The following is an 18,103-nucleotide window of genomic DNA, read 5'->3' on the forward strand; positions in this document are numbered from 1 at the left end:
AGGAGATTCCATATAAATTATTGTGGTTTTACAGAAGTAGCAATCATTGTTGTAATATTTTGGCGAAACTTACGTTGTTGTTGTTGTTGGGGTTTTTTTAATTTATTTTGTATTTTATTTTATTTTTTTAATTTTTTTTTAATCTAGGGTTTTGCTTATAAACCTCACATTTTATGCCTAATATAACACGGAAACGCAAGTAAATCCTTTTTTATATTTATTTTATTTGATCAATGATCAAACTATGCAAAATAACAATACACAGAACAAATATGTTAAAAATAAATAAAAAGGCGAAATAAAAACAATTATTAAAAGAGTTATAGTAGTTTCCGAAGCACGCAAATAAAGCGTCACATCCGGTAATTCGTGCGCAATGAGCAAAGCGGAAGTAATATGTGTTGTTCCGGCAAGTCAGAACCCCTCCGCTTACTTGCCTCGCCTCCAGTTGAGCAATGCTGACAGCTATGAGCAATAGTTTATAATACTTACAAACAATAATTAATTTTTTCCCACTGGTTCTACAGTTTCAACGCCATTCCGGATCACAACCCGTTAATAATGTACATGGAGTCGTGGTCAACAAGGTGGATATAGCAGGCGTGCATTTGTGTTTATGTGTGCTGATCTGCTAAAGATGGACAACAAACCGTGATGAGCCGGCCAGTTTGCGCTGAAACTACCCAGGAAGGTCAAGGCGTTGCGAGTGGGCCGAAGGGTGTCTGGCAATCTGTACTGTGGTGGCACCCTTACAGCCTTGATGCACAAAGTAGAACTCAAGACACAACAACAATTAAGAAAATATCCACCACTTAGACCTGTACTGCTGGGGTCAACTCAATCTCAGATTTAAATCTTCTCCCGTCATGGTAAAAAAATAAAATAAAATAAAATAAAAATCACACGGTGTGCATTAAGCAAGGGTGTTTTATGCTCCGGCTGAGTTCGTATTATTGTTGCGTAAACATCGAAGTGTTGATAAAAAAAAACTCATATTGCATAGCTAGTGTATATTGTCATGTTAGTATTACTGATGTTTACTAAATTGATTAAACACTATTCGCTCGCTGTCAGCAAATATTTTAAGGCAGTATATCTTTAATATCTTTGAGATCATTAGTAAAGCAGTGATAGGAGCTGAACATTTTAGGGAAGCTAATAACAGGTTGCAAGTTCAATCCCAGAGGCTGGAGACCTGTTGAAATCACTGTCCTGCTCTGTCATGAAAGTGCTTTTAAATGTAGTGCCTAACTTTGTTGTTCTAAAACTGTCCCTGCAATTATTGTACTGTAAGATGCTTTGAAGAGCATCTGCTAAATATCAACTCTCTAAACACACAATCTATTTTTACAGATGAATACAGTCAGAGGTGGTACAGTTACCTGGCGACCACAGCCGTGGCAGGATGCAGACAGAGGGGGTGGAGAGCCTCTCTCGGATAGCGACTCGGAGGAAGAAGATTTTCCAGATGACCACTCGACTCCTTTGGGGGAGTATGTGACTCAGGGTGAGAAAAAGGTGGAATAGTTGACACACAGATTCTAGGATATTATTTCTTGTTTCCTTTTTACTATTTTTGATTTTAAAGAGCAGCACTTGACAATCTGTCTTCCATTTCTCCTGTATTTTTGTTCGAATACAGTATGTCTTACACTTCAATACAGTTTTCTTGTGCTTGCTTTAACATTTACTGAGAAAGCAAGCACACATAAAAAGCAAAACCCTCATTAATGGTGCTTGCAAAGGCAAGCATAACTATTACTTCTTTGTAATAGTATTAATACTAAGTATAAAACTTAAGTGTGTAGTCCCATATCATTTGTGCTACGGACATGAACAATACCTTAAATTGAATTGCTTAATGAGGAGATCTGTGCTACTACTTTTCTAAGCTATGAGAATTTTTAGAGACTTGGAGGAGGTGACTATTTGTGCCAGTAATAACTTACAGGAATACCTAGTAATGAGCTAAATACCTCAGGAAACCTAATCGTATTTTGGTAACCACCCAAAATAATTCCATTTGAACTCAGTATGTGGCAATATTAGATTAAGAATAGAACATATAGAATTTACTATAGATTTTGTACATAACCTCAACTTGCATTCTTCAACTTCAATTCCAGCTTAAAAGTGCACTCAGTCATTTTTTCCTCATTAAAAATGTTTTTACTCCTAAAGAAATTAAAAGTTATTTTTAAATATATGTATACAATCATGAGCACTCACATGAGGTGGGGACTCCAGTCATACCAGTAACCTTATAAAAGCTGTATTATTCTGCTCATGGGGGCTGCCATGTTAGGATCACATGATCAGCCTAATACTACTCTTTATCTCATTGACCACTCTGTTATTTGACACTTTCACTCGTGGATTATTAATCATTGCTGATTGTGAATAGTGAATTCAGTCTACAAAGACATTTGAAACTGAAAACTATTGATTTTGAATGATGCTGGATCCACACCACTAGATGTCACTGTAAATACAAGATAACTCAAACAAAAGAAGTTATTGAGTGCACCTTTAAATTCTCACATCCTGTTTTGTCATTATGGGTTAATAATTCCCAAACTCTAACATGAATCACCAAAGCTGCAAAAGAAATGCACCAAATGTGTCATTTATAAGAGCATAGTGGAGGCCATATGAATCTGACTTGTGTACCATTAAGGATTTTTATGCAACCATGAATCTCACTCCTTTTATTGCTTTCCTCTGTGTCATCTCATTCAGGGTTAAAGCAGCTACTTGATGCTCAGCAGCTGTGTGATGTCACACTATTGGTGGAGGGAAAGAAGTTCATGTGTCACAGGTAGGTTTTATGTTTTTAGCATTGAAAGTTGTCTGATTGACATGTTATGCATAAATTAGCTTTTATTTCCATTGGTGAAATCATTTTAAGTATGTTTATAATGATTAGCGCTTTCACAATTACTTCAATTAAATTAAATTCCTGTATTACAAAATTACTGAATAGACAAATCGAAAAATAAGGCGGAAGTGACACAGTCCACGGACGTGGGTCCGAACACATAATGACAAGAGGTGGGCAAGAGCACTTCACTTTAGATTTTGAAAAACAATTTAGTTGTGTGTAGACCTGAAAAACCATAACATCACTTCAGCAATGCAACTGCGCTTGAAAGCAGACATCCAGTTTTCACAGAGCCACCGGACACTAGTAGACTTCATGCGATTTGCGGTGCTGCGTCCAGATGTGGGAGAGTAGTTGAGCCCTTTGTTGCTGTGCAGGACTCTCATGCCCCGCAGAAGCAATATGAAACAGGCTAACCTGAGGGAGTAACAACTAGTCTTCGGCTTTGTATGTGAAATTATTAACAGTGTTTACTCAAAAAGGGCATTTTACATGGTACATGGCAAGTGACAAGCTTTTGCGATCTGGGCTGTATGTAGCACAAGCACGACAATGCCCACAACTGCTGCAGCTCAATGCAAGAGAGTGAAACCTCTCTCAATGGCACGATTACAGTAAAAACTGTACTCCATGTTGCATGTAAGTTATAGTTAAAAATAAATAAATAAAATGGCTTTTATATCTCCATAAAATAGTTGAACCATGAATGCAACTCATCCTCAATAAACAAGACTGGTGGTCAGACATTGTTTCCGAAAAGTTAAAATATTTAATTTCCATGGCCTGTTTTCCCATATTTGAGTTCTAAACTGAAATGGCTAGAACGTGTTGAAATATTTAATGAAAAAAGTAGATCTTGACTTGCAATAAAAGAAAGTTGGGCACACCTGGAGTAGCCAATGTCTGTCAGCATGAATTATATATAAAAAAATAATAATAATTATATAAATCTGCTTTGGGTGTCTGTTGGCTTTAGATATTGTTTATAGTTTTGTTGTCATTCGATCATAGAGTACATCAAAACTTAGGCTAATGAACACATTTTAGCCAAACATGACTTTACCTTGACAACATTATGCAATCTGTGTTATTACATTATTTTTCAGATTACTTGATTAATCGTCAGAACAATTGTTATATTACTCGATTACAAAAATAATCGTTAGTGACAGTCCTAATAATTATGTAAATGTCAAACTGTACTTTGTTTTGTTCTGTCATGTGTGCACTGTTTTTCTTTTTCAGGGTTCTTTTAGCAGCAGTCAGTCCATATTTTCGCGCCATGTTTACCAGCCCTCTTGTAGAGTCTCGTCTCGCTGAGATCCGATTGGAGGAAGTGACACCCTCTGTTATGGAGACAGTTATTCACTTTGTTTATACTGGGGAAGCAGATCTTAGTCTTGACACCGCAGAAGATTTATTTGTGGCAGCCAATCGTCTACAAGTGATGCCCTTGCAGGACCTTTGCTCCAGGTATTTAAATGCAGCTTTATTGTGATCTTTGCAATGTACAAAAGGGGTGGGTGGTATGGCCAAAATGTAACAATACCCCTCAATGAGTTCTTCCTTGTATTGACTTGTTTGGGACACATCCCGCTCTGTACATTACTCAATATTTCCTTGTTCCTTTCACATGTAAATAACGTGAAGCAGTCATGACCACTGAAGGCATGTGCCATGGGCTTTGAGACTGGGCAAGCATCAAAGATTTTTAATACACATTATAAAACGCTGTGCCCAAAACACATTATGTGGGTGAGTGTAATGTGGCGGAAATGATATAGACATAAATTGTTGTCTTAGAACCCACCAGTCGATGGAAACAATTATGTCACAGTGGCAAATTTTATGACCAAATTGTTTTAAATTCAAGACAGTAATAATGCTCATATCACACAAATAAAAGATTGTCATATATTGAGCCGAGCATGTTTATGTCCATTAAATCATACAATGAACCATAGTGCCAGAATAGTGTGTTTTGACATACAATTAAAAAGACTGCAAGTTACTAGTTTCAATACATCACTCTTCCCACAGTTCAGAAACACTGGAATGGACAGCAGCAATTAACTAATCTGACCACCAAAGACAACAATCTTAACCTGAATGCACAAGGCAAATGTAATGTAAACACAGCAGTCATCCCTTAATATATTTTTTTAAACAGACACTGTGCCCTAACGTTATAACTATAAAACAGACAGAGCATAACACAAGAAGGATATGATTGCCAGATCACCACTTCATAGCCTAAGACTAACCAGAAACGGTGACCTAGTATCTATGACTAGTATCAATAACACCGATTTTTAACAAACATATTAACTTACCTTTATTGGAATACAAAATCCATGCGTCTCTCCTTGCGAATGAATATCTCTGTCACTTTGTTGAAAAGTCACCCACTTGTTTAAGTTTCAATAGCCTCTCTTTCAAAATTTTTAATTGGATTTAACTTTGCCAAATCCGCGTAGGTCTTCGATGCTTACACTATAGCCATTTTAGTGCTTAAAAACACATTAGTTACGTGAACTTGAAGGGTTGACGCAAAACAAAAATCTAGCCTATCAGATATTGTGACTGAAGGATGTTGCTTCTGATTGGCTAACTTGTTTTGGTAAACATGCTTACCTTGGTCATTTGTAGTAGCGGGCGTGATTCAGTTTGAATGAACATATAATGTTGAATGAAAGGGCGGTAAACAATGCTTTGAATCCAAGTCAGAAAGCATAACATAAAGTGCTTATACCTGAGGGTGGCGCCAAAGCGAATAAATGAATAACTGTCTGTGCTGCTCAACTGAGATGAAAGATGATGAATTTGAATGAAAACAGTAGTTTATAATAACAATTGTATTTAAATAATTCATAGTGTCATTTTTCTTTTCACTCTTCTGTTAGGTAAGCACTGCTTACCCTGCTTATATGGAAGCCATGTCCCTAGCCCACTGCCACATAAACCTGCCACGTTATAAACAGTATAGCAAGTTTATACCATCATATCGCCCAGCCCTATGTACCAACAACATATTTGTTAAAGCTTATTTTACTAATAATCATATCTTTCTTCCCCTGTTTGTTAGATTCCTTTTTGAACACCTCTCTGTGGAGAATTGCCTGGGTATGTACTCTCTGGCTCGTTCACATCATGATCAGCTACTTCTTCGGGCTTCTTTGCGACTTGTTGGCCAGCATTTCCCTCGAGTGGCCCGGCAGAGGGATTTCCTCCTGTTGGACCCAGGCACTCTTGGCAGCTTGTTAGAGTCTGACCGATTAGGTGTGGAATCAGAGACGGAAGTTTACGATGCAGCAAGACGCTGGGCAGAATACCAGCCTGCTGATCGCTACATTCACATGCCCAAATTGTTACGCCATTTACGCCCTGGTCTTTTGGGCCCTAAAGAAAGCCACCGTCTGAACCAAGAACTTGGGCCTCGGGCCAGTACTGAAGGCATGGGAGGACCACTGAGGCCGCGAGAAGGCATGTTCGAGAAGAAAATAGTTTGTGTGGATCTTAAACCAAGGGAAGATGAGTCTTTACAGAAAAAAGACTTCACAGTAGATTGCTTTGACCCACGTACAGGAATGTGGGAGAAGTTGTCAGCCTTGGGCTCATTGCTTTGCCCCGGCTGCACTGCTGTTGGAGGTCGCTTGTTTGTGGCGGGTGGAATTCTGCGGTCAGGCCAAGTGTCATCATCACTGCATGAGTACGATGTCGTGCTAAACCGCTGGATTGCACGGCCATTGCTGGCTGAACCACGTGCAATGTTGGGGCTGCTTGGCTGCGGAGGTTTCTTATATGCTCTGGGTGGCTGTAACCGATCAGCGTTTCTAGACACATGTGAAAGATTTGACCTTAACACACTCACCTGGGCATCAGGACCTCGTTTGCCATTGCCGTTGCGCTCTTTTGCTTGCGCTGCCCTCCGTGGTCGCCTCTACTTGCTTGGGGGTACCACTTTGGAGCAGAGTAGGGCTGTGGTGCATGCAGGCGTGCTTATATACCACACTGTTACACGGACCTGGAGCCGTGTTGCTCTAGACTCTGGCGCCACCTGCCTGGCTGGAGGAGTAGCAGTACGTGGTGGTGTTTGTGCTATCGGGGGTTACTTGCGTGATGCAGCTAAGTTCCTAGATGGCAACTACACCCAGGCTGAACCACTAGATGCTACAGGACGTGTGTTGTTCTTTCGAGAAGGACGAGGATCGGCGATGGAGCGGGAGGTGCCTGTCCCAGCAGACCGAGGGGGTGGTAGCGACCGTGCCCCCAGTCCTGTGGTTTTTCCAGGCTTGCCAAGGCGCATTGCTGCCGGAGGTGTGGCTAGATGGAAGCGCAGGATTTATGTATTGGGTGGTGAGAACGGATCAAGATTTTATGATAGTGTATACTGCTGGAAACCTGGCTGGCGTAGCTGGGTCCAAAGAAGGGAGAAATTACCTGGAGATACAGGAGGAGTTAGCCAGTTTGGATGCACCACTCTAAAGTTCCCCAAAAAGCACATTTTGACGCGTCTTCGGGCTGCTCAACAGAAACAGGGGAAGGAAAAAAGACCGATCCGGTCGTGCAGAATCATGCGTATCGATAGGACAGGTCAGGAAGTGTAATTTTTAGAGACAAATTGGCATTTCTCTCACCTAGACATGTTTTTGCACCTAATTTTACATCTTCAATCTTGGTTGATGTCTTGATGCTCTGGAATCCTTTATTTCATTATTGCAAGCTGAACATATGTTTTCATTTCTAAATATTAACAAAAACATAGGATATTTGTAAGATCTCAGAATGTTTATCTCGTAAAGATGCCAAGAGAGATAAGTTGCAAGATTTTCAGTGCATTGCTGTGATTCAAAGACTTTCTGAGGTTCAAGAGCATTGATAAAAATTCTACACAGATGCCCAAATTTCTGCTTGAAAATGTCTCATCATTAAGAATTTGTTCTTGAACCACAACAAAAATCCTTTTCTCTCTCTCTCTCTCTCTCTCTCTCTCTCTCTCTCTCTCAGTAAACTAGCTTAAATTGTATATGAAATAGATAAAGGAAGATTACTAGAAAAAGGCAATTCATTTTTTTTTTTTTTTTTTTGTGCTTTGTTATCTCTTTATGTTATCACTGTGATGCTGAATATACAGTTGAATTCGAAAGTTTACATACACCTTAGCCAAATACATTTAAACTCAGTTTTTCACAATTCCTGACATTTATTTGTGGAAAACATTCCCTGTCTTAGGTCAGTTAGGATCACTACTTTATTTTAAGAATGTGAAATGTCAGAATAATAGTAGAGAGAATTATTTATTTCAGCTTTTATTTATTTCATCACATTCCCAGTGGGTCAGAAGTTTACATACACTTTGTTAGTATTTTGTAGCATTGCCTTTAAATTGTTTAACTTGGGTCAAACTGTTTGGGTAGCCTTCCACAAGCTTCTCACAGTAAGTTGCTGGAATTTTGGCCCATTCCTCCAGACAGAACTGGTGTAACTGTGTCAGGTTTGTAGGCCTCCTTGCTCACACACGCTTTTTCAGTTCTGCCCACAAATGTTCTATCGGATTGAGGTCAGGGCTTTGTGATGGCCACTCCAATACCTTGACTTTGTTGCCCTTAAGCCATTGTGCCACAACTTTGGAGGTATGTTTGGAGTCATTGTCCATTTAGAACACCCGTTTGCGACCAAGCTTTAACTTCCTGGCTGATGTCTTGATATTTTGCTTCAATATATCCACATAATATTCCTTCCTAATGATGCCATCTATTTTGTGAAGTGCACCAGTCCCTCATGCAGCAAAGCACCCCCACAACATGATGCTGCCACCCCCATCGTTCACGGTTGGGATGGTGTTCTTCGGCTTGCAAGCCTCACCCTTTTACCTCCAAACATAACGATGGTCATTATGGCCAAACAGTAAAAATATTGTTTCATTAGACCAGAGGACATTTCTCCAAAAAGTAAGATCTTTGTCCCCATGAGCACTTGCAAACTGTTGTCTGGCTTTTTTATGGTGGTTTTGGAGCATTGGCTTCTTCCTTGCTGAGCAGCCTTTCAGGTTATGTCGATATTAAACTTGTTTTACTGTGGATATAGATACTTGTCTACCTGTTTCCTCCAGCATCTTCACAAGGTCCTTTGCCATTGTTCTGGGATTGATTTGCACTTTTTGCACCAAACTACGTTCATCTCTAGGAGACAGAATGCATCTCCTTCCTGAGCGGTATGATGGCTGCGTGGTCCCATGGTGTTTATACTTGCGTACTATTGTTTGTACAGATGAACGTGGCACCTTCAGGCATTTGGAAATTGCTCCCAAGGATGAACCAGACTTGTAGTGGGCCACAATTTTTTTTATGTGGTCTTGGCTGATTTCTTTTGATTTTCCCATGATTTCAAGCAAAGAGGCACTGAGTTTGAAGGTAGGCCTTAAAATACATCCACAGGTACACCTCCAGTTCAGTACACCTCCTATCAGAAGCTAATTGTCTAAAGGCTTGACATCATTTTCTGGAATTTTCCAAGCTGCTTAAAGGCACAGTTAACTTAGTGTATGTAAACTTCTGACCCACTGGAATTGTGATATAGTCAATTAAAAGTGAAACAGTCTGTCTGTAAACAATTGTTGGAAAGATTACTGATGTCATGCACAAAGTAGATGTCCTAAACTACTTGCCAAATCTATAGTTTGCTATCATTAAATCTGTGGAGTGGTTAAAAAATGAGTTTTAATGACTTCAACCTAACTGTATGTACATTTCCGACTTCAACTGTAGATATAGAATGCTACTTACAAAAATTTACCATGGAAACCATAGTTCCCACCAAAATACTATAGTTACTACAGTGTTACTTCTTTATAATCATAATAAATTCAGATTCAGATTTCAGAATCTCTCTGCCATTTTAATTAAAAATGGAAGTTACCACAGTATTATTGTAATAGCACTGTAAAGTGGTTTTTTTGTTTTTGTTTTTGTTTTTTTGTGGAAACCATGGCTACCTTGGTAACATCTTACCATGTTCTTATAATGTTGCTTAACAGCAGTTATCATGTGGGTCATTTGGATGATTTCTGATCAGATATACTATGTTGCAAACTCTTCTGTAACCCGAAATTTTCGGAACTCTTGTTAACAAGATGAACTAATTATGAAACACAATTACAATACCACCCTAATTTGATGCTGGAATATCTCACTCACACATTGTTTTTTATAGATATAAATATATACTGTTCAAAACAGGACTTACAACACTTGCTCTTGGACTGAAATTTCAGCCTTAATTTCTGAACTAACAATGAAAAAATAAATGAATACAAACAACATAATAGCTACAAATAACTTATGCTGCAATCCTTGTTTTGTATGACTGCATTTTGTAGTGTCCACCGTTGGATGCTTTCGGAGCATCTATTTTAATTTTTGGCTCTGAATCTTTAGTTGTGGGATGTTATTAATTCATGCAGAAGGGCCCAACAAAGTTGCTGGCCACTTGGAGACAGAAGGTCATTAGATTGTGTGATCCAGCATATCTCAAAGGTACTCCAAGTGTGACGGTCAGAATATTCCTTCAGCTCAACTCCAGGAGGTCCACTGCAGACTTTTGTTGGCCATCGGACGGTGGCCATCCAGGAGCAATAGCCTTGCCTTAAGGTAGTAGTGACCACAGCAGTATTGTGTGGCTTGCATTTACCTGTTGTAGGGTCAGGTTATGTTTCCTAACATAGTTATTGATGATTTATCTGCAGTCATCCCTATAACACGCCTTGTTCAGCCTGCCCTCAGTGATACTGGTCAGTAAATATATCTGTAGTGGTTTAATGACATCTTACTTTTGCTGGTCATCTCATCTGAAAGTTTTTAACAAATGATTATAAAAGAAACCAAATGACTGCTTTTTGTATGCTTTCATTGTTTTGTTTTTTTTTTTTTCTCTAAATTATTGTATTTCTATCATACAGCAAAATGATTTTCTCAGAGACAAAAGGACTCTCGAATTTTCATCCGAGGTCAAACAGGTCTGTTTGTTTTAAAAGACCTAAAATTGTCAAATATTGAAAGCTATTTGAATGGAAAATGATCTGTGCTCTGGTTTGCATTACAATAAATTGCAAGCAGAAGTTTGATGTTTGTTTGTTTTTGTAAGATACTTTTACATTAAAAGTAGTGATACTGTTACATACCCATGCAAAATTATTACCCAGAACTTAGGGACTCAACTGGCCTCTTTAATTCACCCATGCATTCATGACCTGATCATCCATAGTAGAGTTTATTCCTCCTCTTTTTAGTTTTTCCATTTCAATTGTGACTTTTTATACAAGGTTAGAACTGAACTACTTTGAACTTTTTTGTGCTACAGGGATAAGTAAAAGCAAGGACTCTTTATGAATTATATATTTTGTACCCATAAATACTAAACATGCTTTTCAATTTTCAACATTGGTGGCAAACACAAACCTATCAAGCTCATTTAAAGGGATGGGTCACCCAAAAATGACCATTCTTTTATCAAGTACAGCATAACAGCACCCTCATATCATTACAAACCCATATGATTTTCTGTCTTCTGTGGGGATGTTTGGCAAAATGTTAGCACCTGTTAGCATCTTAACTTTTATTGCATCTTTTTTTTCCATAAAATGAATGTAAATGGTACATTCTGCCTAACATCTCGTTTTGTAAAATCAGTCAAACAGGTCAAAAAGTAAGTTATACAGTTGTGGAACTATATGAGAGTAAATGATAAATTATGACATTTAATGATCAAATTGTTAAAGTCTTCCTTGAATGGCAATAAGTTATAAGTAATAAGTTAATTATTGTTGTTAGTAATTGTCCTTCATCAGCCTTTTTTCATATCGGCAAAGATCAAGGATTTTACCCTCAAGTCCTGTAAGGAGAAAAATATCCTCCAAAAGTTCTTCAGCCCTGGTGTTGCAAACAAGTCCTGTCACAATCAGCATTGTGTCAGCCTGTCTTGAAAAATGGAAAACTCTACAGAGAGACATGTAACCAACAATCCAGCTGACATCAGTGTGATCGTTTGCTATTTTGTGGTGGTTATTGCAGTAGGAATTTGGGTTAGTGAAAATGTTTTTGTGTCTCTATTGAAGTGATGTATAGCTGTTTATGAATGGTTTAATGAATGTAAAACAAAATTTGGATGCTGACAATGGTAAAACTGATTTCAATTTCAATAGAAGCTTTACATCTTTTCACTTTGTCTTAGTCAACGTTTAGGACAAATCGTGGCACAGTGGGTTACTTCCTTGCAGGTCGGACCATGTTGTGGTGGCCTGTGAGTCTTGAATTTTTCATTCTGTTTTTTTTTTTAGGTTTGTTTGTCATTTAAAGGGATAGTTCACTCCAAAATGGAAATTCTGCATCATTAACTCATTTTCACATTGTTGCAAACCTTCCTTTCTTCTGTGGAACATGAAAAGAGATGTCAGGCAATTTTATTGTATGGAAAAAAATATGTAATGACAATGAATGGCAACAAGGCTATCATTCTGCCAAATATCACCTTTTGTTCCACGGAAGAAAGTAAGTCACTCATGATTTTCCAAATCACTTTAAGTAAATGACAGAATTTCCATTTTGGGTGAACTATCTCTTTAAATACTGTATACACTGTAAAAATTACCATAATTTTAATGGTAAAAGAATGTAAAAATGCTACAGAAAAAAAAAAAAAACATGAATTGGCTAACGGGGAGTTACCTTAACATATATAGTAAAAAAAAAAAAAAAAAAAGGCAATATATTTAACAAGACAATACATGTAATTTAACAGTAAAAATGTTTTTTTAGGAATTCAAAGTAAGATTTTACAGTATAATTAACAGTAAAAAAAAAAAAGTATATTATGTTTAAGAAGAGAATATGTGTACTTTTTATGCTAAACTATTGTTACGGTGAAAAACAACAAACGGGTGTTTCCAGAAGTCCCTGCTTGACCCATCTCATTTCAATTTATTTTATGGTGCTAGTTATATTTCTTATATTTAATATCATTTATGTGCATTTGGATGTTTTGTGTTATTTATGTAGTTTAGTTAATGTTAATTGCATTATTTTAGTGTCACTATCCTGATGGTGTTTTGTGTTTGCTTGAGTAATACTGTCTCTACATGTGTATTAATTATTGCTCCTGAAAGGGTCACTCTTGATGAACTTTGTCATCATGTGAAAAGCAGATTTCATAGTTCAAGAAGGTTAGTATACGTATTATTAAATAATATAAGCGGTAGTAAACAGTAAAATATATCAAAATTACATCCCGTAAAGCATGAAACAATGTCACGGTATTTTTACCGTAAATTTCTGGCAAACACAACTGCCGATATTTTACCATAAATTTAACAGATTTATTTTTTTTTTTTTACAGTGTAGGGTCACCCAATACCCTTCATATATCTTGCTTGGTCATATTTGTTCCTTCCTTAAACTGGGAAAGAGTCAATTTTATCAACATGATATAAAGATTTGAATGGTCATTGTCTTATTTTGTAATACTATTAAAAAAATAGTATAATATCTGCTAACTTTCATATTTCACCCACACTACACACACAGGTGGGACCATCTCTTTTTGCGAGCAACATTGGCAGTGGCCATTTGTTGGCCTTGCCGTTACAGCAGCTGCAAGTGGAATTGCTGTTGGCAGGTTTGAATGGAATGTAAGCCGGATCATGCTCTCGGACAAGACCTTGAATAATCGTATAAAATATATCCTTCATCATTGTGTCATTTCAGTGAGATCTTGATCCAAGTCATTTATGGATGCTGATGTTCTTAACACCTGCTCTGATTTACAGGCCTTATTTATTGTTCTGCTGTTGGGCTGCATGTTTGTCCCTGCTTATTTAACAGCAGGGGTATGTTCATTACCATAATGTTCGATGAAAGTTTGTTTGAATAGTAAGGCTTTTACTGTATGTGTTTGAAAGGAGAATTATTATTTATAATTCCCTATCTCTGTTTTCCCGAAAGGTGATTACAATGCCACAGTACCTCAAAAAAAGATCTGGAGGTACTAGAATTAGTTTGTACCTCTCTGTCATTTCACTTTTCCTTTACAAAGATTTCTGTAAGTATAAACACATATCCATATCAAAAACATCACTATGAACCTTACTGAAGAATTGTAATGTGCTGATTTTGTACTCTACAAAAGAAAATGTACCTACATACACCCTCTGTATATGTTCTCCTTTTTACTGAATTTAAGTTAATATGTTCTCAGGAGCCGTTTTTATACAGCAAGCTCTTGGATGGAACATCTATGTTGCAGTGATTGCCTTGCTTTGCATAACAGCACTCTATACTGTCACAGGTATAAAAAAATAAAAATAAAAAACACATGAACACATACATTAGCCACCACATCTCCAACCGTCATCTCAGTTGAGAACATTTAATTTTGTTCTACATAGAATTGCCTTTAATAAGAGGTCATATTGTTATGTTCCTTGAATTAAGAGTTAAGATCCTTCATCCTCACTTTTGTTCCTCAGGGGGCTTTCTGGGACCTAATGGGAGGACTCGTTATGGGTCTGTGTCACATGGTACCAGAGTTGCATATGCTCGGGAAGCTGCCTCTTTCCCTCCAACTGCCCAAAACTTGTGGAGTTCATTACCTTTACTTTGCAGTGCTGCTCTTCTTCTGCACTGCTATTCTGGTGCTAATCATAAGCTACAACATTCCACCCATAGAAGACAAACACGTAAGTTTTTTTAACAGCTGCAAAAACTGCTTATGAGGCCCCCTCTTTACTAATTACATTCACCTCATTCTCTTTGTCAAGCTTCATCGCCTTGTCTTCAGCTTATGCTATTCAAAAGAAGGATCGATCTGGACTGGGAAGAGCAAGAACGAGGAAGACAAGCTCAAAGAGAGGCAGATGAAAAAGAAAAGGTCGTAATATATGAGGATGAAAGTAAGATATCATGCTCAATTATCCTTTATTGCAGGAAATTATCTTCTGTATGAAAGTGTACTTTTGAGAGTAACATTTCTGGATGCCAATAATATAATCAGTAAATAAAAAGGATATTTTTGGGCAAATTTTTTATTTTTTTTACTGATACACTCATAAAAGGTACAGTTTAAGGTACAAGGTCATCACTGGGGTGGTACCCTTGTTTTGGGTACATACAGTATTTGTGATCTTTTAAGGTACTATAAACGATTTTTTCATGGAAAAGTATGCAAAAAAAGTTCCAACTCCCTTAAAGATATAAATGAAATAAGTGTCCTGCGATATCTCACAGCTGTGATGGCTGTAGACTTTGTAAACAGCAAACAAAAATGTGACCAGGGACATTGACAATCATTTTGCTTGTGCTCATGGTGTTGTATTTGAAGTGGATCATTGATGCCATGATTCACAATGTTTGTCAGTTGAGGGCGCTATTGTGCCACTGTTGAATTTGACAGCCATAGGAACAAACAATGCTGCTCTTTTGCTCTCAAAATTATCTTTGGAGTGTGGGGTTTTGGAATGAGGGGGCATGGCTAATTAAACAGTCACATGAATGCTTCAGAATGCTAAAATCGCTTACAGCACCTTTAAGGAGACAGAGGAACAAAACATACATATCTAACTTTAAAGGTACTCAATAGGTCCTTAAAGGTGCTGTAACTGTTTTCTGCCATTCTGGAACTTTCATGAGCTGTGCCGTTGAATTAGCCATGCCCCCACTCTCTCCAAAACCCCTCACATCAAAGACATCGTTGTCACCAACAGCAAACAAAAAAGCGTCACCCCAGGGTTGTCAAACACAACAGAAGCAAAATGGCACCCTCGACTGACAACAGTTATGAAAAACATGGCATAAAAATGGCATGAAGCCTCAATATTTCACTACAACTACAACACTATGAGAATGCGCAAAATGATTGACAGGCAGAAATCGTCAGGGCCTGCGGACACTTTTTTGTTTGCTGTTTAGAGAGTCTAGAGCTGTCACAGAGAACGGTGAGATAGCTCAGGATGCTTATATCATTAATATCTCTCAGAAACTAGGCAAATTTTTTTGCATACCTTTCCATGAATAAAATCACTTACAGCACCTTTAAGGTACAATTACAGTTGTGCTCAAAAGTTTGCACACCCTTGGAGAATTAGTAATATATGTACCCTTTTTAAAGAAAACATGAGTGAGCAGGCAAAACACATTTCTTTTATTTCTTATGGGATTCAGATTCAACTGTAGGTTATAACAGAATGGCACAATCATAAAACAAAACATGGCAACAAAGAAAAAAATTAAATGACCCCTGTTCAAAAGTCTGCATACCCTTAGTTTTTAATACTGTTTATTAACCCCTTTAGATAAATGACAGAGTGCATCTTTTGTAATAGTTGTCTATGAGGCCCGAAATTCTTGCAGGTGGTATATCTGCCCATTCGTCTTGGCAAAATGCCTCCAGGTCATGCAAAGTCTTTGGTCGTCTTGCATGAATCGCACGTTTGAGATCTCCCCAGAGTGGCTCGATGATATTAAGGTCAGGAGACTGTGATGGCCACTCCAGAACCTTCACCTTTTTCTGCTTTAACCACTGGAGGGTCAACTTGGCCTTGTGCTTAGGGTCATTGTCGTACTGGAAAGTCCAAGAGCGTCCCATGTGCAGCTTTCATGCAGAAGAATGCAAATTGTCTGCCAGTATTTTCTGATAACATGCTGCATTCATCTTGCCATCAATTTTAGAGCTCATACACCCCCAAAACATCAGTGAGCCACCACCATGCTTCACAGTGGGGATGTATTCTTTTCACTATAGGCCTTGTTGACCCCTCTCCAAACATAGCGCTTATGGTTGTGACCATAAAGCTCTATTTCGGTCGCGTCACTCCAAATTACAGTGTGCCAGAAGTTGTGAGGCGTGTCAAGGTGTTGTCGGGCATATTGTAACCGCGCTTTTTTGTGGCATTGGCGCAGTAAAGGCTTCTGTCTGGCAACTCAACCATGTAGCTCATTTTTGTTCAAGTATCATCATATTGTGCTTCTTGAAACAACCACACCGTCTTTTTCCAGAGCAGCCTGTATTTCTCCTGAGGTTACCTGTGGGTTTTTCTTTGTATCCCGAACAATTCTTCTGGCAGTTGTGGCTGAAATCTTTCTTGGTCTACCTGACCTTGGCTTGGTATCAAGAGATCCCCGAATTTTCCACTTCTTAATAAGTGATTGAACAGTACTGACTGGCATTTTCAAGGCTTTGGATATCTTTTTATATCCTTTTCCATCTTTATAAAGTTCCATTACCTTGTTACGCAGGTCTTTTGACAGTTCTTTTCTGCTCCCCATGGCTCAGTATCTAGCCTGCTCAGTGCATCCACGTGAACGCTAACAAACTCATTGACTATTTATAAACAGACACTAATTGCAATTTAAAAAGCCACAGGTGTGGGAAATTAACCTTTAATTGCCATTTAAACCTGTGTGTGGGCCAAACATTCAAGGGTATGTAAACTTTTGATCAGGGCCATTTGGGTGATTTCTGTTATCATTATGATTTAAAAAGGAGCCAAACAACTATGTGATGATAAATGGCTTCATATGATCACTATCCTTACATAAAAGACAGTTTTGTTTTGATCAGTCATATTTTCAAAATCAATGCCAAAATTTCACAATTTCTGCAAGGGTATGCAAACCTTTGAGCACAAATGTATGTACCCAAAACAAGTTATATATTTTAACTAGAGGTACCACCATAGTGATGGCCCTTTTACCTTAAACAGTACCTTTTTTCTCAGTGTATTCTGAGATACTCAAACTGATAAATAATTTGATACTTTGCTTTCTGCCCAAGATGAACATGGTGACAAATCCATAACTATGAAGATTATTGGCTGGTTTTGTGGCATAAATGACACTCAAGCTCCAGAGCCTACAGAGGAAGTGACTGAGGCATCAAAACAATTGCCTGACATAAGTAAACACACAGTGTGGAAGAACTTAGTCAATGCTAATGCTCTAATAATGATGTCTGTAGTGGTTTATTGTTGGGGTTTCTATGCATGAGAGAATCCAGTGTCTGTATCATATAATATCTTTGTAAACTCCTTGAAATCTTCACATACTGCCTACTACAGAATCTTTTTATCCAATCATATCCCTATTATCCACATGTGAGTGTTTAGTGGCTCACTGGAAATACAAATTTGCTAAAAGCCAGGACATCTATTTCAAGTACATTTCTCTATACACAAAG

At 37.9% G+C, this 18,103-nt stretch overlaps 2 protein-coding genes across 3 annotated transcripts; both read left to right on the top strand.

Annotated features, from left to right (window-relative positions):
- Positions 1-404: 404 nt before the first annotated feature.
- LOC127429549 (kelch-like protein diablo) lies at positions 405-13,071 on the top strand. Of its 2 annotated transcripts, none has more exons than XM_051678662.1 (5): positions 405-869; positions 1,354-1,507; positions 2,740-2,818; positions 4,127-4,354; positions 5,967-13,071. In XM_051678662.1, exons 1-5 carry the CDS (start codon positions 867-869, stop codon positions 7,486-7,488), a joined length of 1,986 nt encoding a protein of 661 aa, XP_051534622.1. In that variant the 5' UTR covers positions 405-866; the 3' UTR covers positions 7,489-13,071. The 2 variants fall into 2 exon arrangements, with proteins under 2 accessions (XP_051534622.1, XP_051534623.1); XM_051678663.1 differs by having other exon boundaries at positions 405-587; positions 5,967-12,974.
- A 670-nt stretch (positions 13,072-13,741) lies between these two features.
- On the top strand, positions 13,742-18,092 carry LOC127429582 (sodium/glucose cotransporter 2-like). The gene is made up of 5 exons (XM_051678705.1): positions 13,742-13,760; positions 13,876-14,218; positions 14,400-14,609; positions 14,691-14,822; positions 17,702-18,092. The coding sequence occupies exons 2-5, from the start codon at positions 14,119-14,121 to the stop codon at positions 17,911-17,913; spliced, it is 654 nt and encodes a 217-aa protein (XP_051534665.1). The 5' UTR covers positions 13,742-13,760; positions 13,876-14,118; the 3' UTR covers positions 17,914-18,092.
- The last annotated feature ends 11 nt before the right edge of the window (positions 18,093-18,103 follow it).

Source organism: Myxocyprinus asiaticus, chromosome 39 (genome assembly GCF_019703515.2).
Source record: "Myxocyprinus asiaticus isolate MX2 ecotype Aquarium Trade chromosome 39, UBuf_Myxa_2, whole genome shotgun sequence".
NCBI lineage: Eukaryota > Metazoa > Chordata > Actinopteri > Cypriniformes > Catostomidae > Myxocyprinus > Myxocyprinus asiaticus.

Coding starts and splice junctions, on each gene's coding strand:
- LOC127429549 (XM_051678662.1), top strand. Junction 1,508..2,739: donor GGGGGAGTATGTGACTCAGG/GTGAGAAAAAGG, acceptor CATCTCATTCAG/GGTTAAAGCAGCTACTTGAT. Junction 4,355..5,966: donor TTGCAGGACCTTTGCTCCAG/GTATTTAAATGC, acceptor CCTGTTTGTTAG/ATTCCTTTTTGAACACCTCT.
- LOC127429582 (XM_051678705.1), top strand. CDS start 14,119: ATGTTCTCAGGAGCCGTTTTTATACAGCAAGCTCTTGGATGGAACATC. Junction 14,610..14,690: donor CACCCATAGAAGACAAACAC/GTAAGTTTTTTT, acceptor CTCTTTGTCAAG/CTTCATCGCCTTGTCTTCAG. Junction 14,823..17,701: donor CGTAATATATGAGGATGAAA/GTAAGATATCAT, acceptor TTTCTGCCCAAG/ATGAACATGGTGACAAATCC.